This window comes from Solanum pennellii, chromosome 9 (assembly GCF_001406875.1).
Source record: "Solanum pennellii chromosome 9, SPENNV200".
Lineage (NCBI taxonomy): Eukaryota > Viridiplantae > Streptophyta > Magnoliopsida > Solanales > Solanaceae > Solanum > Solanum pennellii.
In genome coordinates, this window is record NC_028645.1 from 79,065,727 (window position 1) to 79,090,238 (window position 24,512).

Sequence of the window (24,512 nt, forward strand, 5' to 3'; positions counted from 1 at the left end):
TATATATATATATATATATCAAGTGAAACCAACATCATATATACATGATGTTGGTCTAAATTGTTATATATGATGTTGACTACACTTGTTATGATGTTATATGAGGTAAAGACAATGCTTATGGTCTCTTTGCTAGTTTACTTGGTTTATGTGGGGTTATGGGGCTTCACATGATACACATTGCACAAGTGGACTTGGATTGGGGTTATGAGTAAGGTTTTGTGAGGTATTGATGAAATGGACTCTAAACATGAAATGTTAACTATGGCTTTGTTATGATGTTACTCTTGAACATGAATATGAATATGTCTCATGGTTGTTGTGATATGGACTTCTATATGTTTTCGAAATGTGCATAAAGACTTTTGAGAGTGAGCTTAACATGTTTATACTAAAATGTCCCTTTGCGCATGTTTTCAAATGATTTACTTGCATATGTTTTCATACTTAGTACATGTGGTTTGTACTAACTCATATCTCTTCTATTTTCTACACAAAGTGTAAGTTCGGGCCATTGAAGAGATTTCACTCCTTTCTTGAAGAACTTGAATTGCTATCCCCAAGTTGGTGAGTCCTAAGTCCGAGGATGGAGATGATTAACTCTAGTTTCATACTTTCTTTTTCAAAGACTTTATTGTAATTCCTATTATAAGACGTATTGTAATGATGTAAGGGCTAAGTCTCATTTCTCACACTCTTATGTTTAGATTGTCATGTGAGACAATTATGAATTCTATTTTGATAAATGTGAAGTGAAGTTGAACTTCAAATGAAAAGTTTTAATTTTACCGCTTTTTACTCTATCAATGATGCAATGATATATGCTAAGGGCTTGTCTAAGGTCTTTTCAAGGACAAAGACGTCGATTACAACTAGCTAGGGATGCTCTCAGATTGTGCCAATATATATATGTGTGTGTGTACAAATTTTGTTAAATTTCATGTTGGTTTATGAAAGTTTCATACAATTACAACAACATTGTTTACAACTTTCATATAAATTAAATTTCTTCAAATTTTGGATTCGAACTCTCCTGGTTGTTCCAGTTCTTTTGAGATATTACTACTTGATTATTTTTTATTTGTGGTTAAATCAGTTTTCAAAATTGAACTTTAAACTTTTTTTGTGTCTAACAATGGATTGAACTCTTGCTAAGCTGAAAATATCTCTAAACCAATAAAAAAAAAGGGTTAAAATTGAGTGTAGGGCTGTTCATGGTTATGGTTACAAATCAAATCAAATCACAGTTCGAATCAAATCGATGAAAAAACTCGATATTTGATTTGGTTTGGTTTTAAATTTTGAAAATTGATACTCTTTGGTTTGGTTTTGGTTTTACTAAGAAACAACAACAAAAATAATCAAATCGAACCGATAAACTAGATATATATTATTCATAAATAAAATATAAATATTTTGTTAAATTTTAATTAACTTGAATCTTTAATTTTACTATTTTCTCAAATCCAACACTTAAAATTTTAGCTCAACTATTACAGCTCTAAGTCCAAGTCCATCAAAATTCATTACTTTAGTCTATATCTATCCTACCTCACATAAGATAGTCAAACTTTTCTTAACTGAATCACTCTGTTTGTGTGATAATAACTCTTGTATTGCTTAATTGTTTAATTGAACTCACATATACATGATGTATATTCTCAAATATTTTTATAATTTGAATCAAGATTGAAAGGGTCTTCAATAAACTAGGAGAAAAATTTTGCATCTCAAAAATTTCAACAATGGATCTTTACTGAACAGGGAGAAGAAAGAATCTTGAGTTAACTTTTGATAATCTTGAATCAAAATTGAAAGTATCTTCGATGAACTTAAAGATTCAAAAGGATACCGTTTGTCTTATAACAATTTTATCACCTTTTTATACTTCATAACTCACCTCGCTTACCCAAAATTTTTGCAAAAAATTTGAATCAAATCTGAAAGGTTTCTTTGTTGAACGGGGGAAACAATTTAAAATTTTATATTTCTTCGTTCTATTAGAATTTTCGTGAAGCAAAAGAAAACTTGATGTTCTTACCAATTTCATCGAACAAATCAAAGACAGACTAGAGAAATGAAAGGTTGAGTGGGATGAAAAAAGGAGCTTCATCCAATGAGTTGCATGAATAAAATTGAAGAAGAAAATTCAATAATGGAAAAAAATCATCCGATTATTAAATTTGCTCAAAGATAACAAGGATCAAGCAAATAAAAGCATAATTAATGGAATTTATAATTAATTTTTAGACTTTATTCCCTTTTTAGTTTAACAAAAAGATTTTTCTTGTATTAGAATTAATGTGTTCGTAGATGACTTATGTATCTGAAAAGTACAAATTTTAAGGATTATTGTAATTAGAAAAAAAATAGGAATATAATATAATTTATTATTTATATTATGTGATTTATGTAAATTATACGATAAAATATGTGAAATTTGGAATGTATCTAATTCCTCAAGAAAATGTTTTTCTAAACTATCAACATCAATATGTCACTAACCACATTGAGTAAAAAATATATTTATGGACAAATTAAGGCATCCACTGACTCATCAGATCATAATGATATCAAATGGCATAATGTGCTAACGAGTAACGTTGGTTATTAATTAAAATATAACATCAACGTCTTTGGTATTAAAAATATGATATCTGATCTTAGTTCAATTTCAAATTAAAGATTAGCTCATGAGTAGAGGATTGCTCAAGTCCATATAAGCAGACCACCAATGCATTTATCAATCAATGTGACACTTTTATCACTCTAACAAAAATCTATAAAGTCGATCTCAATTTGCTTAAAATTGAAGCACAATACACGGTTGTAATTGTCGTAGCCAGCTAATTAATTAGCTCATAACAACACGAAAATTTATTGATTTTCTTAATTAGCTCATAACAACACGAAAATTTATTGATTTTCTTCCTGTATTTTAAATTGAGATAGCAAAGATTTAGAGGATTTTGAAATATGGAATATAATTTAATTTGAGGTGAACTCTAGTCTTCTTCTTATTCTGTCCAATCAAAAAGTTACTATATGTGGAAGGAATAAAATCTTATTATTTAATTTGTTGTATTATTATTGCTTACACGATATATATTCTCAGCTAACATGATTATATAACTCATTCAGCTGATCTAGCCATGGTATATTCATAATTCATGTGTCACAACTCACAATGATGTAATCTTCCTTAGCAACAATTTAGCAAATACAAAGATGTATAATCTTTTTTATTAAAACAATATAAATTAACAATGGAAAGAATTGTTAGTTATAGATAAACTTTTATCGCTAAATAATAAAAATTTATCATTTTTTTTCCAAGCAGTGTTAAGATTTTAATTTTATGGGTTTCAAATTTTCGAACGATTATTCAAATGTTAAATTACTAAGTTTTAGTCTTAATTATGATACATATTTAATAAATTTCTACTGAAAATAAAATAAAAAGTCTCATGTTGGGGTTAATAAGAATTAAGAAGTGTAGTCTCCTAGTTATCGGAGTGTGTGAGTTATGCTCAAGTCTCAATTTTACATGCTACTAGAGCATAACCCATTTCACCTGATGTCGACCCTAAATTAAATTATCCACGTTACAGATGTCCAATTCTAAGCGTGAAGTTGGGCGTTAGAAGAAATGAAAAGCCTCACATTGGTGCATGGTTAATGAAATGCGTGATCTTCTTATAAGGATTGAGCAATCCTCCCTTTAAGCTTGCTTTTGAGGTGCGTGAGTTAGGTCCAAAATATAATTTTATGATTTCTCAACGCAAATATAATTACTCTTTCTATCTCGTATTAGTTGTTCAAACAAAGCATGTAAAGGAGAAAAATTAGACAACTAATATTGAATGGAGAGTCGGAGACAATATTTAAACAAAAAATAAATTATTGAAGTCGATTGAACGAAAATAGTATTCAAACAAAAATTATTGAGGTCAGGTAAACTGACAAACTTCAAGCTCAACATTATATTAAAAATCATATTAACTACAAATTATTTAGTGATAAATTTACTAAATGTATTTCGTAGTTAATTAATGCTTGTTTTTGATGCGTAACGAAACATCACTATAATACCAATGATGTTTAGAGATAGGGACCTTACAAATAATGTTTATCTAGGCTAGTGATCAACATTAATCCATTAATTAATCATCCTTATTTGAGTACTAATGACAAACTAAATGACACCCACTGACTAGGCAGATAACGACACCAAATGATACAATATGCTTGCAATAATGTTGGTTAATTAAGAAAAAATTAAAATATTGTTCACATCAACTTTAGCATTGAAAGCAACATAACTTGTTGGTTTCATACCTATCAATCAATTCAAATAAAATAAACAAAATAAACATACTCAATAAAAAAGTTCTCCATGTATGTAAAGGCTATCTTTAATATATTGTGATCTTAAATGTTATTTAAAACGTACATAATTAAGTTAATTGAGCTCGATTAAATTCATAAATCAAACTCTATCTTTAAAAGACTTGAGGAATATATTTAAAACTTATTGAGCTTATCTAAAATGAAGACGAAAGTTCTCGAAAAAACCACCGACTTTTTTTTTTGTTAATTTATTCATGATTTATATATATACGTAACAAGTACATTCACATACATTAAAAATTACATTATTATTATTAGGAATATGTACACTTGTACATAGATTAGAAGACTTGGTTCTTTTTTTTTTCTTGACATAGATTAGGCACCCACAGATGTGGTTGCAAGAAAGTCTATTTCACTTCTTGTACGTGTTACTTTTTGATCTTTTTCTTCTTCCTTGAACCATATTGCTGGTACTACTTGAACCAAATCAGTCACTATCTCTAATGCATAGTCAGCTTCTTTTGTCTTGGTTGATCTTCCAACCTTCAATATACGGAAATAAAACACAAAAGTCAGAGTTTATCATACGTAGTCTTATCCTATATTTCTGACATAGAATATCTAAATTTTTCATCTCTTCAAATGAGGTAGATATTTAATTGATGTAGATAGATAAGAGTAACAGGTAGAACTTTGTGATAAGCACTAGCTAAAATATCATCATGTGTATAACTTTTTGCATTTTCAATTACCCACGTTTTGTACTGGACAAGTCGAAGTTGTACAAAGGGGAAAAACACTTTGGTCCAATATAAAGTCATTTTCTTGGTACTATAAAATATAACCTAACTTTTTTTGTTTTTTCATTCGGTGTCTGAAACTCACATTGGAGTTTCGAGTGAATTCGACTGCTGGGCCCAATTTAAAGGTAACACATCTAACATAATTTTCTCCTTATCCAAAGCTCAACCCCAAAACAATATTCTTAACAATGCACCACGATTCATATCGATTGTAACTAAACTTTGATTATTGAATAGAAGAACAATAAGGTCACATAGTACAATTTGAGACAACGACACAAGCTAAAATATCTTCTTGTACCTTATTTTTATATAAAATAGATGATAAACTCGTAAAAGTGAATTTAATCGTGCACCACAAAATATAACCCATATCATTTTTGGGGTAAGAGTAAAGTTTTAATGAGTCTGTTTTACTGTTTATATTAGCTTTTTAATCTAATTATTCACGTGATCATCTCAACTCAAAAGCAAACGCTAAACACAGAAATATACAAATTACAAACGAAATAAGAACTTACCAAAACTGTTTGAAGCCCCACAGCTTTTCCAGCAGCAATGTTCTTAACATTATCATCAAGGAAGAGCTAAACTCATACAAAAAAACAAAAAATAAAATCAAACTCTGAATCATATAATTAGCAAAAAATTAGTTTGAAATTCGAAAAGCAGAGTATTGAGCATACCGTGCGATAAGGATCGACCTGAGCAGCTTCAATGGCGATATTCATTGCCTCCATTGAAGGCTTCAATATCACCGGAATCTCTTCCGGCCTTGTTGCCTTAGAGAGGTTAAAATTCATCGTCTCGAAACAAATGATCTGTTCAAAACAATCTGTAATTCCCAGACGATCCAAAGCCTTCATCGCATGAATTCGATCCGAATTCGTGAAAATCTGCACATTTACTTTCAAAAATCAATTAACAGTATCCAACAGATCACAATACAATTCAACTATATATAAAACAACTTACAATTTTCCTTTGATTAATACTACGCAAAATGCTTCGTAATTGGGGATCCGGTTTAATCAAATCATACGGTAATCTTCCGTGCACATAGCTGTTGAAGAAGGGGGGAATTGAAATAGAAACATTTTCAAAACAATAATCACATTTTTTTTAGGAATCACGGAATCAAACTATGAGAAATCGAAAAAAAAATCTCAAATATCTCACCTGTGATAATCATCGGCATCAACATCATAACCTATAGCCTGCATTATAAAAGCAAAGGAATTAAACAAAACGATTACTAATCGAAATTTGATTAAATTCAAAAGTATTGAAGAACTAATTAAAAATTAAGGCTAAAAATAAGATAATTACTCGTAATCCGGCAAGAGAACTGCCGTAAGTTTTGAAAAGCTCAACACGCAAAGCCGATGCTTTCAAAACCGGAAAACCGCATTTCTCCACCAGAAAATCTGTTTTTTTCAGCCAAAAATAACAGTTTCAGGTAACCGATCATATCTCATGATATTGAATTATATGTAATTTTAACAGAATTCGAACCGTCAATGTTCTTCTTCAACGATTGTCCAATTCCAGTCGCAGACGAATACAGAGTATCATCCAAATCTAAACAAAAAGTATTTCAAAATATTATTCAACACAATTTCTCAACAAGTCAACAAAATGCAAATTAACTATATAATTAAAACACAATTCCACAAGCGATCGAATAAATATCATAAAAACTTCGATAGTCAAATGAGTTTTTCTTATATATTTTAACAACAATGATAATAACGTGTTCAATCTAATCTCATACATGAAATCTCTAAACTTTATTCCTACCTCATGAAACACGGAAAATAACTAATTGAAGAAAGAAACTTACCGAAAATAATAGAGTCAAAAGGGGAGGAAGAATCCATAGCAGAGAAAACAAATTGATCAAATTATCAATGCAAATATTTTTGTGAAATGATGAGTAGACACAAGAGAGGGCTTTGAAATGGGGAGGGAAAGCGGGTATTTATACAAGTTCGTAGAAGAAGGTAAGGACAAAATTGGGAATATTAAAATATATTTGATGACTCATCAGATGATAACGAATGTAATTTTGCTAGGGTAAGCGGGACCCACACGCTATCCAATTAAAAACGATTATTATATCGTAAGGACAATAATGCCCATGTTAACGCAATTCACACGTTGCTTTGTGATTATTTTAATACTCATTTTATTTTGAGAGTCAAATTAATTCAGATGTTTGAGTCACTTTAAAATTATTCGGAGGCAATTTCTTGTACACTCAAAATTTAAAATTGAGATTTTTAATTAAAAAAGGAATGATTATATTCATGCACCTTGGTGGAAATTTTTAACCCATTAAAAGATATTTGTAAAACTTAAAAATAATAAATTTAAGAGAAATATTTAAGGTGAATTGAATATTTAAAGTTATTTCATATCATATAGATTAAAAAATGGAAAAGAAGTATAAAATAAAAAGTAGATTAATTATTGAATGTCATGTCATGTGTATATTCCTTAATAAAATGAGGGCCAAAGGGGAAATGAAATAACAATATGAAGAGATTTTGGTGTGGAAGAAACAATAAAAATATTTTTGTGAATAATATTTTCTGATTTTGTTTATTAAATGTGTACAAAGCACTTCACTAAAAAAAAGTTTTCCTATTAAACAAAAAGATGTGTTTTTTCCTTGTATAGGCATAAGTATTAAGTCCATTGTTTTACATTTATTTTAATTAGTTAATAAATATTCCAATCTATAGTACTAATGACACTTTTAAAATGTCAGTTATTTCACATTTTTTGAACTAGTAAAATAATTTAGTGAAAATAAGGGGGGGAAATTATTTTTATGACACAAATTTCGCATTCATATAGTGGAAACTTCCTTTAATTTGTTTCTAGAACTGGAACATCTTAAAATACTATTTTTATAATTATATTATACGTAATCAATTTTTTCTATAACAATATAGTTGGTTTCGAGATTATGAGAATTTTATTATTTTATTTTATTTATTTCACATGATAAAAACGTTGGAAGTATTTTATTGCGTTCTTAGTAGCTTATTACTACGCGTTTTGAAGATTATATAGGAATAAGATGCTTTACTCTTTTAATATATGGAATATTCTTTTTCTCCCAAATAATTAAAAGAACTAATATAATATTTACCTAAAGCTAAGGTTAAAATAATAGAAATAAAAAAAAAAACCGCGGTTTCACACGAACAAAACAATGATTTTAAATTAATTAAAAAAGAAAATCCTTTTGAGGGAAAACACACACAAAGTAATTATGATACCTCTTGTCATGTACCATTCCTTGAAGTTTCAGTACACAATCCATGTGAAATGTGTGTGAACTTAAATTCATATTTAATTTTTTATTTAATATTTGATATTTTATTAGAGGCCGATTAAATTCACATTCATATATTTTAAGACTTAGTCTCAAAAGTGGTGATTTCGGTAAGTTTTAATTTTGAAATTCTTATACCAATTCAAAGCCAAGAGAAATTTATCGTAATCATTTCGTCACAACTCATGTCAGTAAATTCATAAAGGAAAAAAGGACACATATATCTTTGAACTATCGTGCATGGTATGTAAATATCCTCTGTCATACTTTTGAAACATTGATGCTTCTACCGTCCAAAAATTAAAGCATATATATCCTTTATACTAACAAACATATGTGTGTCATAATCTTATCCATCTATTCAATATTAATTAAATATTGGATCGACGGATAAAATCATACCACGTGTCCTCATTTAGTCTTCCGTTAGAGTGAAGGACATACACGTTTTAGTTTTGGACGACAAAGACACCAATATTCTAAAAATATAACAGATAATATCTGTATATAATTTATAATAATTCAAAGTATATTTATTAGAGCTGTCAATATGGGCTAGCCCACCCCATCCGGGCTAACCCGTACAGGCTTTGACATTTTACGGGTCAGACCGGGCTAGCCCATTTTTGGCGTGGGCCATAAAATGGTCGGCCCAACCCACAAGTACGTGGTCTACATGCTTGACGGACCAGACCACTTTTTTAAAAAAATTATAGATTTTTATAATTATTAAATTAAATTTTAAATTAAATTTAAAATATTATCATAAATATCGACAAAACAATATTACATGATGATAATGTTAGTATTTGTTAATCAAATCAAAATAAAATTATTTTTATAATATTTAGTAGGGATAATTTCAGAGACCTCCATGTTTCGCTCTATAACCCTCACCTCCCCTTTGGTTTACGATATTACGTCTACCTCCCTTATTTTCATTTACTTGTAACCATTCTTAAACCTATTTAAAATAAATATAAATCAATATAGATTTGACAATTTTACTCTTTTTTATATAAATTTCTTTTTATTGATAAATATTAAATGAAAAATAACTCATTTAACAAATACTTTAAAAATAATTTAACACAAAGACTTGTTTTTTTAATCCAACAAAGATCAAAGTCTTCAACTAAGTTAACCCACATTTTCGCCACATATTAACTCTTTATCTCTATTTCACCTTTCCCGATTCACGTAAATTTTTTCCCCACAATAACCCATCATTTTTCGGCAACAATTTCTTCAAATAGAAGACAAAATTGAACTTTCCAAGAAATAAATTTGTTAAGAATGATAAGATTTTGTTCTAGTTAAACATTTACACAAGCGAAGAAGAAACATGATCCAATAAAGATAAATCATTGAAAATTAGATCTAAACATTCATATATAAGAGTAAATTTGTCATATCTAAATTAATTTATATTTATTTAAATAGGTTTAAAGAATGATTACAAGAAAATGATAATAAGGGAGGTAGACGTAATTCGTAATCCACAGGGAAGGCGAGTGTTATAGAGCGAAGCCTGGAGGATCTCTGAAATTATCTCTATTTATTAAGTTTTTTTTTTCAAGTAAAAGTATGAATATATAAATAAAAATATTAACCTAATTATTTTGAATTTAGATTCTCTTTAATTTTAAATTTTAATATTATATTATATTTTTTAATTAATTATTATTGGCCCACGGGTCAACCCTACCTATATTTTTTAAGCCCATCAAATCAACAAGTTTATTCAGGCCGGGCTAAAAAATTCTTTTCTTAAATGGGCTCCAAAAATTTTAGCCCAATCCTATTAAATTCCGGATTAGGTCAGATCGACCCAACGAAGTTAGTCATATTGACGGCTCTAATATTTATTTTTTTCCATAAAAATTAGTGCAATCGCAACCCACTACTTCAGGCTGATAACTTTCGCCAGTCCATTTAATCTTTGAAACAACGGGTTAAAAATATTCCATGTTCTCTTGTTTATATAATCTTGTTCATCAATTACAATATTTAAGTTTCGTTCAATATCTTATTAGTTCACATTCATATATCAGAAATATCACTATTTTTTACCGTTCAAAATTATTATTCATTATTTAAGGTAAAATAAAATTTCAATATAAATATTATTATGATCTAAATTGAATTCTATTTAGAGATTCATGAAAAATAATAAATTATTATAGAAACATCAAAATAAATAGCATTTTACAAATAACTATATTAGTTCATCCTATTTCAATCATGTTTTTGGAGCCAATAAGTTTTGAATGACCTCCCTCTCTTTGTATAAATCAAACATCATTTCTTTATCTTCATATTTTCAACATCTCATATTTAAAAAAAATAAAATTTATTATCTCTAAAAAAAATCATATCATACATTAAATTATTTTAATAATAACCAACTATTCCCCTCCCTTGTCTTTTTCCACAAAAAAATCTATAAAATGCTAACCACAAAATATGATCTGATTTTTTTACATACCATACCAGTCTAAAAAATGTTTCATTATGCTTTAATAAAATCTATTGAAAATATTTCATACATCAAATTTACTCATAAGGGATGCTAATAGCTTGATAGTCTATTGATTTGTTCTCTTCCTTAACCTTAATTTTCAATATATAAATACACTATTATGAGCGTAGGAAAAAAAAGAATTTTTTCGATATTAGATAAAAGTTAGAATTTATAATAGAGAAAAATGTTGGATGTTCTACATCCCTTAAATAATAAATTGTAGCACAAATTAAAAAAAGTTTATCTATTATGTAAGTTATTGTTGTAATTTATATCTATAAGTGAACATATTTCTACTATATCTTCAATTAGATATGATCACCATGAATGAGGTGGTTGAATTTAGGTGTTCATATATAATTAAAGTTATATATTGATGCTGATGGATGAAAACACCACAAATTATTATTTGGTTAATACTTATTGAGAGGACTGATTTGGCGTCTTATTATATTTATAAATTATAAAATATATCTATAAGGTGACGATAGAAGCAGAGTCCACCACAGCACGCATAATAATTGAGTATGGCACAGCGCATGAAAGACAATCAAATGATTTCACATATCCTTCGTTTCAATTTATTTGATGTAAATGTAAAAAAAGTAAAGAATTTTTTTAAATTTTATGATCCTAAATTAAATTTATGTCACTATATTAAGATGTTTTTAATTTTATAATGTTAAACATAACGTACTAAAAATTTATCTACAATTAAAATGTTATTAAAAAAATTAATTTTTGAAGGACTTACGTAAATATCACTGAATGATCATGACATATATCACTATACCTAATTTAATTAGTGAGTTTATGTATTATATATATTGTAACAAGAAATGATACATTACCTTGTATATAAACAATAACAAAAAGGATTAACACTATCGTATTTAATGGTGCAATATGTCATGTGAGTTGTACTATTCATATTTTATTCAAATTTATTTTTATTTTACCTTATTAATATTCAGGAATAAGTTCTTATAGTGTTAGGAGAATCATATTTATAGAAAAAGAATTTAACTATCATCTTTATTCCTAGTTATTTTTTGAATAAATATCAACCGTCAACTATCATATGTTTAATATTGATATCAATAATTTAGGTTTAATTAATTGAGGGCTATAAAGATTATTTATGAAGAGTGAGAAAGTATGCAATTAGTTAAGGGCTATAATAATAATTAATGGTGGCTATTTTTCAAAGAAATTGACTTGCAATCCAAAATTAGGCCAAGAAAAAAAAAGCAAACAATAACACACGATGTTTATTTCACGGACCAAATACAAATGGAGAAAGCAAATTGAAAAAGGTAGAGTGATAATAATTAACTGTTCCATCAGAGTCACTTTCTTTTTATGGTTTTAGACGAAAACTTTACTTTTGTATCTTATTTTATTTTACTTTTTTTGAACTGTACAAATATATCGCTGAAGAAGCACCAACATCCATATAAAAAAAAATCTACTTAGAAAAAATGAAAGCTAGATTACTACTATTCACAGTTGCAAGGTTAAGAGAAACTTTTTAGGATCTATCATTAATATTCTTAACATTGCTTGTACTGTAATTCTCAACTAAAAATTAATGTGTGATATTACAATTTTCGTCTGATGACGGAGATTTTTTTTTTGGGTTAATTCTCATAATTACAATTGTTGATAATTCTTTGCCATTTAGTGATTTTTTTATGAAATCAATTTGCTATATCAATTGTTGAAACCTAACAATGCACTAACTATATTTTTTTTGTTGGTACTAATGCTTATTAACTTGATGCTAATACAATCTGTAATGACGAAAATTAAGATAATATATATCTTTTAGTCTATTTTTTTTTAAATAATAAATATTGCATATTCAAAACATATTACCAATCAAATAATTGATCTCAGACCCAGTACATCACTAAATTATCTGGAGATATTTTTTGTTCTATATATTTGCTTTGAGTGGTCACAAGCATAGTTACCCAAAATATTGGAAGCTTTATCAATCACCACTAAATTATTGGATTTTTACATGTCCAATATGACTTCCTTTTTAAACATTTTCTGGCCCAATCTTATTTGGTTCTGAAGAAGATTAATAGCATAGGGTCTAACACTAATTGGTAGTACAATTCAAGTAGAAGTAATTAATAGGAAATTTAAAAAAAAAAAAACAAGGCATAAATTAAGTAGATGCATAAATCAATATGCTAATTTTATATGAAATAAGGACATTTTAATCAACTCGATTGACTCTCATTCTTATTCGGCGAAATGGTAAAAAGTGCCTTATTTATCATCGTCCTACAACTAATTTGAAAAAAAATGGGCGTTCAAGGAAATGAAGTTTTTTTTTCTTCTTAAAATGGTTAATAAACAAACTTTATAATGTGACAAAAAGATTACTCAGTAGGCTCAAAATTAAAAGATAGTATTCCAAATTAAACCATATAGTAATTCAAAAAACAAAAAGAAATTAAAATAAATAATTAAGCCTTCTATTAGAGTAATAACATAGCACCCCCACCACTTCCAACAAAATAACAAAAAAAAATACATATAAGAAACATAAGATCCTAAGATAACTTTGAATTAAAATCGTAAAGATATGACACCTGGTACTAACTCAACCCCAATAACTAGCTTATGAGGGGAGGTTTGTCCAAGTTCATATAAGGAGATCAATTTCTCATCCCTCTACCGATGTGAGACTTCTTAACACTCCCCCGCATCTTCAGACCTCACCTCCAGCGTGAACACTTCTAAATAAAGCCCAATATCGATGAACAACAAATTGAAATGAGCCCGACTCAGATACCATGTAAGGATATGACACGTGAGTCTAACGCAGCCTCAAAAGCTAACACATGAGGAAGATTTGTCCAAATCCATATAAGGAGACCGATTTCTCATCCCTTTACCGATGTGAGACTTTGTTAACAAAAACCATAAGGAAAAACTAAAACAAAAGGGAAAAAAAAAATACAAATTCCAACTTCTTTTTTTTGTTAATGTGCTACAATAATCATGTAGCCCTTTCAATTTTTTGTTCCATCATGTCATGCTTGATTGTGTCTTCCATGTCCATAAATGAATCTTGCATTCCCTTCTGAGTAAACATGAGTCTCATTGTTCAATCTGTCATAATTCAAATATTCATATAAGCAAAAAAGTTGCGAAAAAAGAATTATAAACACGTAATTTAAGTTATATACACTTACATGAAGAGTTACTTGCTAACTGTTGTCGTAAGTTAAGTTAAATTATGAGTTTATAACACAATTAAAGTACTAAACCAATAATTAATATAATTAAATGTTCCTTACGAATTTCTAACAGCTTTGCTTAATGTAGAGGCTGAAGTGAATGTTTTGCCATCAAGATATCTATTTTCTCCATTGATCCTCTGTTTGATTCTTTGGTCCAATTCATCCACACTTACAACAAATGGAGTATCTGATGCCTACATCAAATAATCGATAATTTAATTAAAAACGATATTGTATAACCGTTCACCAAAATAATAGTACTTTTTTTGTGTATATTATCGTATGATATACATAAAATATACATATTTTATACAAAATAGTGTATATTCTTTTTGTATATTGTTGTATGATATACATAGAATATACATGTAACACAAAATAATGTATATTCTTTTTTGTATATTATTGTATGATTATACATAGAATATATATATTTTATACAAAATAGTGTATATTTTTTTATTTTGACTAGAAAATATAATTATTTTGACTGACCAACCAGTAATATAACTTGTTTTAATTTCGTAAATTAATAATACCATGACCCATCCCCAAGTGTCAGCATAAGATGGAATATGAGCTGAATAAGGCACAACATCTGTAATAAAAAAAGAATTAATAAATGTTATTTAATATCATTTGAGATATATCAATTTTTCAAGAATTATTATAACATAATGTAATTAATTAGCATGATAATAAGTGTTTCCCTTACATTTGAAAACTTGTTTCAAAGTATTGAAAATGCAAGAAAAAACTTCTGTATGACTGAAAATTCCAGCTGGTCCTGCCTGTTAAGTTATAATTCACAATATTTCAACATTAATTAATACTTAAAAATCACTAATTCGAATAATTTAATTTAAACAGTACATAAAATTTTAAGTTTCGATAAAATTTAAGAGATACAATATAATGTACCTGAGTAACAAATATGCCACCTTGATTAAGTCTAGGTTTAACAATAAATTCATAAAATGATTTTGTATATAGTTGATAACATGGTCCTCCTTCTATAGGGTCAGCTAAATCCCCTACAATTATATCATAATGTTCCTCCCTCCTCTCTAGCTCAGCCCTACAAAATCACAAAATTTTTTGTTAATCAAGATTCATTAATTATATAAAAAAAAAATCAAAGGGGTTAATTTGATAAATTTATAAAATTAGGGTATTAAACCTGGCATCATTAATAATAAGGTCAAGTCTAGGATCAGAAAATGCTTCTTTGTTAACCTCCAAGTATGACTTGCAAAATTCCACAACCTCCTAAAAAAAAATAATGAATTATTTTTTTATTAATTAACGATGTAAAAGATATTTACACAATCGAAGAATCGAAAAAAAAGGGAAATAAGAGACTTACTTCATCAATGTCACACATTACAACTTTATCGACTGTTTTGTGCCTTAATAATTCTCTTGCTGTAGAACCTTCACCTCCTCCCATAATGAATATGCTTCTAGGACTGATAATTAAAGTGCATAGTGAATATAAAAAGATAATTTTGCAAATAATTCAAAGGTTAAGAACTTTATGTTAAAATACATAGTTATAATGCGTATTTAAAAAATAATAATTATAAAGGATCAAATCATAAAAGAGGTTGTTTGAATTTGTGATCTATAACTTTACTCGTTATGTTAAAATGAAATAATTAGTGGGGATTAAACAAAGAGTTATTACTTCGAATGATGAAGAAGAGGAGGATGGACAAGACATTCATGATAAATGAATTCATCTATCTCTGCACTTTGAAGCTTCCCGTCGATCACTAAAGCCTGTTGCATTAGTCAAAAAATTATTTTATTACTCTCTAAATAAAAAAAGTGATATATTTTCAAAATAAAAAATTTATAAGATTTTTTTTTAATCAAATTTTTGTGTTATCGATGATTTAGTTGCAATCCTTTTTGGCAACAAAAAAATATACAAAAACTCTAATTTAATTACCTTTCCAAAGGGCTTCGTGTCCAAGAGTTGAATGTCTTGATATTGAGTAGCACCAGTGTGCAAAATGCTGCGCCAAAACAAAAATATTTCAAAATAAAAAAGAATATATTTATTTCGGATTTTAGTAATGTAAATTTTTTCTTTAGAGTCTACCATTTTATCTTTTCTCGTCATATATTTAATATTATAGATTTATTAACAATATATAACTTTTATATTTAAGTCAAACTAATGCTATAAAATAGAAAAGTTATATTATTGGATATTGAATAGAAACCCAAGGACCAAAGAGTAAAATCATACTCTCTCAATTCGTTTTTATTTGTCTATATTTAACTTAACTCACTTCCTAAAAAATAATAAATAAAAAGATAATTTTATATATCATTTCGATTAATAAATATAGGTTCTTTGAATATTAAAAAATAAATAATAAACCATATCTTATTTGTTAAAATAAACAATAGAGAAGTAAAGTTGAACATTTTTTATAAAATATATTTTAAACAAATAAAGATAAACATCGAAATAACCAACCCACTAAAAGGTGTATCCTTTTCCTACTAATTACCCTAAAAAGAGAGCTTTTCAAAAAATAATAATAATATAATTTGCATATATATATTTATCCACCAAACACAAAAGAAGTTATCAAGAGGTTCTCTCTCTCTCAAACAAAAAAAAAAAATTAATCCCAAATTTAAAAGATACATATTCCTTTAAACTGATTTATCAAATAACTAAGATCATATAAATTAAAACGAACGAAACAATTTGAAAAATAAAATTATAATCAAACTTATTACGATTATCGAGCTAAGTCTTATAACACATTAAGCTTAAATCCAATTAGTATTATTATATACCTATTGAGAGCAAAACACCATCTCAAGTCATTATCAATTTCTTCTTCATACCAACAACTCTTTCTTGGACCTCCCACTACATGTCCATTTTCATTATTCAACACATTAGATAATGCTGCTGATATTTCACCCATTTTTTTTTAATTGGACAAAGGATATAGAAGAGATAATAAAGAATAAGACTTCAAAGGTATAAGTAACAAATAGGTTTAAGGATGAAAAAAATTGGAAGTTTAAGTGGAGAATATAAAGAGGAAAAAGAGTGTCATTGTAATCATTTAAGTTCATGAGTTGGGATAACTATTGAAGCAAGTTTACATAAAATCCTCATGGATTTTCTAAGACACAAATTCAAAAAAATAAATAAATTAATATACAAAAATTAAATTAAAAGATCATTATAAGTGGGAATTCTAAGGTTGATTTCCTCGCGTGCGTTCTCTAAGTGTATGTTTATGTATATTTGGAATATAAAAATAATAATGAGTACTACTTTTTACCAATGTTATGGGGCTCTAGTTCTTTATTGATATTAATATTCTCTCCGTCTATTTTTATTTATCAAATTAGTAAAAATCTGGAGATAGTATAGTATTTATATCTGTTATATTTGTATTAGATAACTTACACTTTCGTCGTTTCAATTTCTGTGATGTCATTTGACTTGATATATAGTTTAATAAAGAAAACGACTTTTGAAAGTTGTGGTTCATTACAAATCATAAGTAACAACATATTTTCTTTTTAGCAGTAATTGAGTTAATGTAAAAATTGTACTTAGAGTTGCTAAAACATTTTATGATATTTATATAGAATACTGATTATAATTATTCATATTTATTATTGTCTCTAAATATTCTAAATGGACAATTATATATTGCTTAAATAATCTTGCCACAATATTTTTTATTTATTGGAGTGTTAAAGTTAGTACTCTCAACACAATCACATTAAACCCTTTAATTTTTAAATGATAATTTTTAATTTTTCGCCGATTGTTTATTATACTTATTTTGAAGTTCAATTAATATAGATTTACGTTGTTAACTTTTATTTAACTTGATGCACTTTTTAACCAGAAGTGATTACCTATTTAGAACTCAAAATAATTTCTTTTTGACTTTTTTTTTTTAGAAAATACTTATCATCTTACCCTAACATTTGATGAAAATATTTAGATGACAATAGTATATATTATATATATACAAATGCTTCTTGTCCACATAGTAATTTATCAATTTTTATTTATTATACTTATAGCTCATCATCTTAGCTTTTGCTTTTGCAACTTTTATCTTTTAACACATTTTATTTTCTACAAAATTATGGTAATTACAAGTGAGAAGAATAGTGGAGTAATAATGATATGTTGGAGTACAAATGCAACGATTCGATATAACATGATGGTTCAAATATGATTATATAAGCTAACTCACCATATATTGTAAGAGAAGCATTTGAACAATTAATTTGTTCTTTCTCTATTTAATTTTTTTTGGCTTGATCTAAAGTACGAAAGTCAAAGTAATTTACGTTTTATGAGAATTTGAATATATTATTATCATTTTTTTTTAAAAATAAACGAATATATTTATAAATTATATAAAAAAAATTCGAAGTCGTTGTATTTAACAATTCAAGATACTTAAAAATTATTTTAAAAATTACCATAAAAGATATTTTTCTGATCATCAAATAGAAATAATACTAGACATTTAGTGACAATAAATTTTCATTTTATTGCCAAAAAAAAATATTTAGCAGCAATTGAGTATATGTCATTGCATCCAGATTCACTAAAAATTTTAACAACAGTTATATAATTAAATAAAATATGTTATAAATACATATATTTCTCATTACCATGAAATATAAAATAATCACTACAAATTATTTATTGTTACGTAGAGTAATTAATTAAGACAAATAAATTTACACAAAGAAACTACATACGTCACATGTCTTATGGTATCACTTCAATTAGAAGAATACACAAATCAATAATAAATTTAGGATAATTATTGCAATTAGCAAAACAATTGTAGTAATTTTTCAAAATATTTTTTTGGTGAAGAGAAGACATGATAATGTCAAAAGCACTAAGAAGCTAGCAACAAATGAAACAACTAGAAAAGGTCAACATACATAAGTGAAAAAGTATATATTTCTTTGGGAAAAGAGAGATTATTATTTTATTTTATTGTTTAAAAAAAAAGTATAAAAGAAGATGATTGAACACATAAGTGTAGTGGAGACAAATACCCAAAATTAGGGTTTTTTTTTTAATTCTAATTTTTTTTGAAGTGAAACAAATAAATTACTTTGAGAAAACTTGTGCAATAAAATGTTGGCGTGCAATAAGAAACATCATTCATAGTTATTCATTTGTTGCTCAAAAGATGATAAAATGGCGTGCTAAGCCAAATGTACTCATCATCACCATCACTCCCTTCATCAAAACCTAACTCATCTTTCCAACAAACTATACAATAAAAACAATTCAACTTATATATCTGCATCGACAGTGTAAAAAATATTTATGTGTATAATCAGATTACTTATATATATATATATATATATATATGTATGTATGTATCATGATCATTAGCATTCTTAATAAAAATTAATGTAACTAACCCACTATCGTATATGTGAAATTACATTCGCAATATGACAAATAAAAACTACACTATCAATATATATTACGTTAACTTAGGGTGGGGGACAAGAAGGAGTAATATTTCAAATATATCCCTTTTGTTTTATATTAATTTTCCATTTCGTCTTTACACGTTGTTTTTTTGAGAAACCTTTGGAACTTTATAAATTTATTTACACTTTAAAACAAAAATCGTAACAGTAAAATAGGAAATATAATTAATTTTTGTCTTAATTATGTAAATAATAAATAATTTGAGATAACTATTTTTAGTTAACGTAAACAACTAATATGAAACGAATAGAGTATGATTCAATAGAAATGTTACTATATCTAGTGGTAATAAATATATGCATGCGAGAAGGTTTTAGATACGCAATCATGCATTTGCATTTTCACTAATCATAATGGCACAGCATATAGATATTTCCCTGTCACCTTAAAGATAGAATTCAGGCTCTCGTTCGATTATAGATTTTGATGTTGAATTTTAAATTATATTTTTTATGTATTAATTTTTGAAACTTGAATATAAGTTTGATCAGAAGAAGTAAAATTTCTTTCAGAAATCAACACATAAAATTTTAAAATCTAATTTATAAAAATTTATGATAAAACGCTACCTAAAAACCTCACAAATCATGGAGGATATAATTAATTTATTAAGTTAGGTGAAAATACTTTAGTTAGAGATATTTTATGAAGGAAACATGTATATTACATAGTAGTTGTGTTTTTGTGAGACATTAAAATTACTTATCTAACTTTTGTCACCATTTTTTGAAACTTGAGGGACCCTTTTAAATAATTCAAAACTTTGATGATGTCACTCTTGGCATCAGCATGACTTCTACCCCCCCCCCTCCCTTTTTTTTTCAATTTTTCTGTTAGGCCTAAAGGAATATTTTACCTGATTTTGTTCCATCTCATCGAGGTTCGAAGGTATAGTTTTTCCTTATCGATGAACTTCTAAGAGACAATACTAAATAATTGATATTTCACTTTATCGTAAAAAAAAATCAATTTTTCCATATACTTGTCCTTCATTTCTAGCTTATTCGACTAAGTATGTATGTAGTTGTATTTTTTCCTTTCCATTGTGCCTTTTTTCATTAAAGCTTTGTTATAAACGAGTCAGGACCAGTATGTGCAAAGCAGCCCAACACCGAATTAAGAGACTATGTATGGGATCCGGATTAATTAATACTTGTGAGAGAAAATTAAACTTATGCAAATTGTTGAGTCTAACCTTCTCATCAATCTCCCTTCTATGGTCTATCAATTCCCTAGTTCTTACGTTCAGTATTTCTACATTTCCGCTTGAGTTTTTGCTATTTGCATTGTTGCGTTTACTTTTCGGACTTGTAATTGAACTCTAGTCTAATTAAATTAGTTGAGAAGTTGGTTAGTGTTACATAGAGTTGAGTTCATTACAATAGCATCAGAACAAGAAATACACAACACAACAGAGTAAGTAAAGTAACAACAAACATGACAAGGGAGAAATTGAAGCACAAACTATAAACTTGCAAAAGTAACAACTCCCAAATTCTAAAACTTAGACTAAATATGACAATTTTCATTATTCACTTCCAGTTTTTCGTCTTGTTGCGATGCTCCTCCCTGTCGATGATTCTAAACAATCATTTAGTCATAAAACATTGGAGGAACTTCAACTTCTGTTAAGCCTTCAAGCATTTGCAACACTATTTTCATTGAAGGTCTAACAGTTGGATCAGGATGGACACACCACAATCCCACCTTGACGAATCGTTCAAATCTTTTAATATCATTAAATACTTCAGCATCACTCCTTGCAAGTTTGTCTATTCTACCACTTCTCACACAGCCTGAAACCCAATTTACAAGCACTACATCATCACTTTCATCGTCTTCGCTCTCTTCCTCTACCCTGCTAAGCTCAATATGTCTTCTACCACATGTGATCTCTAGTAACATTACACCGTAACTAAAGATGTCAACTTTAGGTGTTATTGGTGTATTCTTTAGCCATTCTGGTGCTAAATATCCCACTGTCCCTCTTGCGCAAGTATCTGTTCTTGTTTGATCCTTTTGCAAGAGTTTTGATAGCCCAAAATCTGAAATTTTGGCATTGTATTTGCTGTCAAGAAGTACATTCTGAGGCTTTATGTCACAGTGAATTATTGGAGAATCACATCCTTCATGTAAGTAAAGAAGTCCTCTTGCAATTCCTAGTGCCATTTCTGTTCTTTGACTCCAAGTAGGCAGTACTTCTACCTTGAACAAAAAATCTGATAATGCTCCGTTCTTCATCAACTCGTAAACCAAAATGAAGTGATTATACTCAATGCAAAATCCTAATAGCTTTATCAAATTCTTGTGATGAGTTCTGCCTATGATTTTTAGCTCTGTCATGAATACGTTTTCACTTGGTTCTGCTACGTCTTCCATCACCTTCACCGCAATCTCTACTTGAACATCCTTTAACTTTAGATTACCATAGTAAACTATTGCAGAAGCTCCTTTTCCAAGTTGTTTGCTGAAGCCATTTGTAATTTCATGCAGTTCTTTGTATGTGAACTCGCGGAAATTGATACCTATTCTTGATGAATTTGGATTCCACTCTCGTCTTCCAAGTCTCAGAGGAGCAGGATGATAGTAAAAAGCCAAGCCTCCAAATAGGACAGCAAGTGAACTGGTAGTTAAAAGGCCAGCAGTGAGATGGGCTCTTGTATTGGATTTCTTTTTTGTTGGGTATGCCTTCTTTAGGTGATTTAGTAGGCACCTTGATGAAGGAAATGCTACCTTTGGTCATAGAAGTTCTACGGGAGTTGAGTATAGGAGTACGCCTCTTGTGACATTCATTATTGATAAGAGAAGCAGCCATGGCAGAACAATCTTCCATGACAACCTTCTTGCATCCCTCCTCGTCGACATCACGATAAATTTCATAATCTCCAACCTCATTGTAAGGCATGTCACTGTCCTGAATAGCCTCTACTGTGAAATTTCCAGTAGATAAATGATCTGCACAGAAGTTAATTATTGTCTCTAGATGACAACCTTTGGTAGGATTACTTGGATCCAAGAAGACATACCCTGGAAGACAGTCACAACTTACTGTTTCATTATCATTTGAGCTGCACAATCCATAAGCCCCACAAACAACATTAACCATACATGGCTCTGAAATGATCTTCCAAACTCTAATCCAATTGCTATCATTAGTCTTATGATGAGCATACTGCTGGAAGTTGCCAAAACTGTCTATAAATGCACGGTGGTAGTAGTATTCAACTGGGGTTGGCACGTTCGATGGAAAAGAAAAAATTGTGTTATTTTTATCTTTCACAAGGTACAAAGATGCATTCTTCTGGTCGAAAACTAATTTCACTTCACGGTTTCCTTCATCATCTAGACTATTGAGCCAATATCCTGTGTCCCCAAAATGATAAGCAGATAGTACCAATTTTCCATCAGCTTGCATGTCTAGCCTGAATTTCCCTTTAGAGTACTTGGAATTCCCATCTGAAATGGAATTAGAATAGAGCTGTCCTCCTGATAATAAAATTTGCCCTGGCAAAAGTGTATCCGTGGGAAATTTAAAGCTTTCCCAAACATTATTTGAACTTGAGTCTCTCAAGACAAGATTTCCATCATCTTGCATGGTTCCCAAAGTTGCAGTCCCATTGCTAATCTGTTGAACTGTGCCATTAGCATAGTTGAGCACAAGCAGGCCACCATTTGTTAGACTAATAGTTGATCTTATTTCAGCTGGACTGTCGCGATTTGCTGACCAGACAAGTGTTCTTTCCTGGATTTTGTTGAACCAAATTCCAACTAGGAAAAGAGTATCTGAAATAGGATAAAATCCGAAGGCAAAGTCCCTGGACAAGGATAACAAAGAACCATTTTCTCCAGCAGTGAAAGTAGTACCTATGCTAATATTTGGATTATTTTGGCCATTTGACCGATGATGAAGGATTAGGAGGAGGAATGAAAGAAGATTAAGTGATATTCTCATCTTGTATGAAATCAGAAGGCTTTGTTCTAAACAACAGGAAGTAAGATGATTTCATATACACAATGGTTCACTAAATTTTGAAATGTTTAACGGGGCACCTATAACTCGAGTATCAATTTCTAACCAAAAATTGCACTATCAAAGCCATCAACTTTGACACTTGAACTTTGGTCTTTGACTATTAGCTAGTGGTGGACTGGAGAGTTGGTCATGGTAATGCCTATTGTGGTCTATCTATTATTAATGGTGGAAAGTATGATTGAAATCAAAGTGATTGCTTATTGGATTAGCCGATGATCCATTTTCTGCAATAAAGTGATTGCTTATTACCGCGGACTTCAACACAAGCATTAGTGACATTTAAGAAGACTCTTCATAAGGAAAAGTACATATAATGTACACATTAAGGATGCAAGTAAAAAAACAGAAGAAATTTGCACCAGAGAACTATGAGAAAAACACTGAAATATAACCAGGTCTAATGACTAATAAAACAGAATGACACTTTATTGTTGGAACAATTATAAGATAATACAGAAAATGACTCATATGGTTGTATCAACCATAGGAGGAACACCTAATTCTATAGTTCCTTCCAACATCTGAAAAAGCAACCGCTCCCATTTGCTTTTCTGTGGAAGAGCTGTTGGAAATCTCCTTTATCAGTGATCATAGCTCTGTGGTAATAATCTCGAACTGAATCAGCCAAGTTCGCTGTCAATGTCATGTTCGATATGA

At 28.7% G+C, this 24,512-nt stretch overlaps 2 protein-coding genes and 1 pseudogene across 2 annotated transcripts; all 3 read right to left on the minus strand.

Annotated features, from left to right (window-relative positions):
• Positions 1-4,616: 4,616 nt before the first annotated feature.
• LOC107029676 lies at positions 4,617-7,128 on the minus strand. The gene is made up of 8 exons (XM_015231114.2): positions 7,000-7,128; positions 6,672-6,737; positions 6,486-6,583; positions 6,336-6,373; positions 6,132-6,219; positions 5,843-6,052; positions 5,678-5,743; positions 4,617-4,896 (listed from the first exon to the last, which is right to left on the minus strand). The coding sequence occupies exons 1-8, from the start codon at positions 7,034-7,036 to the stop codon at positions 4,729-4,731; spliced, it is 771 nt and encodes a 256-aa protein (XP_015086600.1). The 5' UTR covers positions 7,037-7,128; the 3' UTR covers positions 4,617-4,728.
• A 6,349-nt stretch (positions 7,129-13,477) lies between these two features.
• LOC107029432 (thermospermine synthase ACAULIS5-like) lies at positions 13,478-17,337 on the minus strand. Its single transcript, XM_015230843.2, has 10 exons — positions 17,110-17,337; positions 16,244-16,310; positions 15,977-16,071; positions 15,656-15,758; positions 15,470-15,558; positions 15,211-15,367; positions 15,005-15,080; positions 14,829-14,887; positions 14,347-14,483; positions 13,478-14,158 (listed from the first exon to the last, which is right to left on the minus strand). The coding sequence occupies exons 1-10, from the start codon at positions 17,241-17,243 to the stop codon at positions 14,080-14,082; spliced, it is 996 nt and encodes a 331-aa protein (XP_015086329.1). The 5' UTR covers positions 17,244-17,337; the 3' UTR covers positions 13,478-14,079.
• A 3,884-nt stretch (positions 17,338-21,221) lies between these two features.
• Positions 21,222-23,774, minus strand: LOC107030438 (annotated as a pseudogene).
• Between the last annotated feature and the right edge of the window lie 738 nt (positions 23,775-24,512).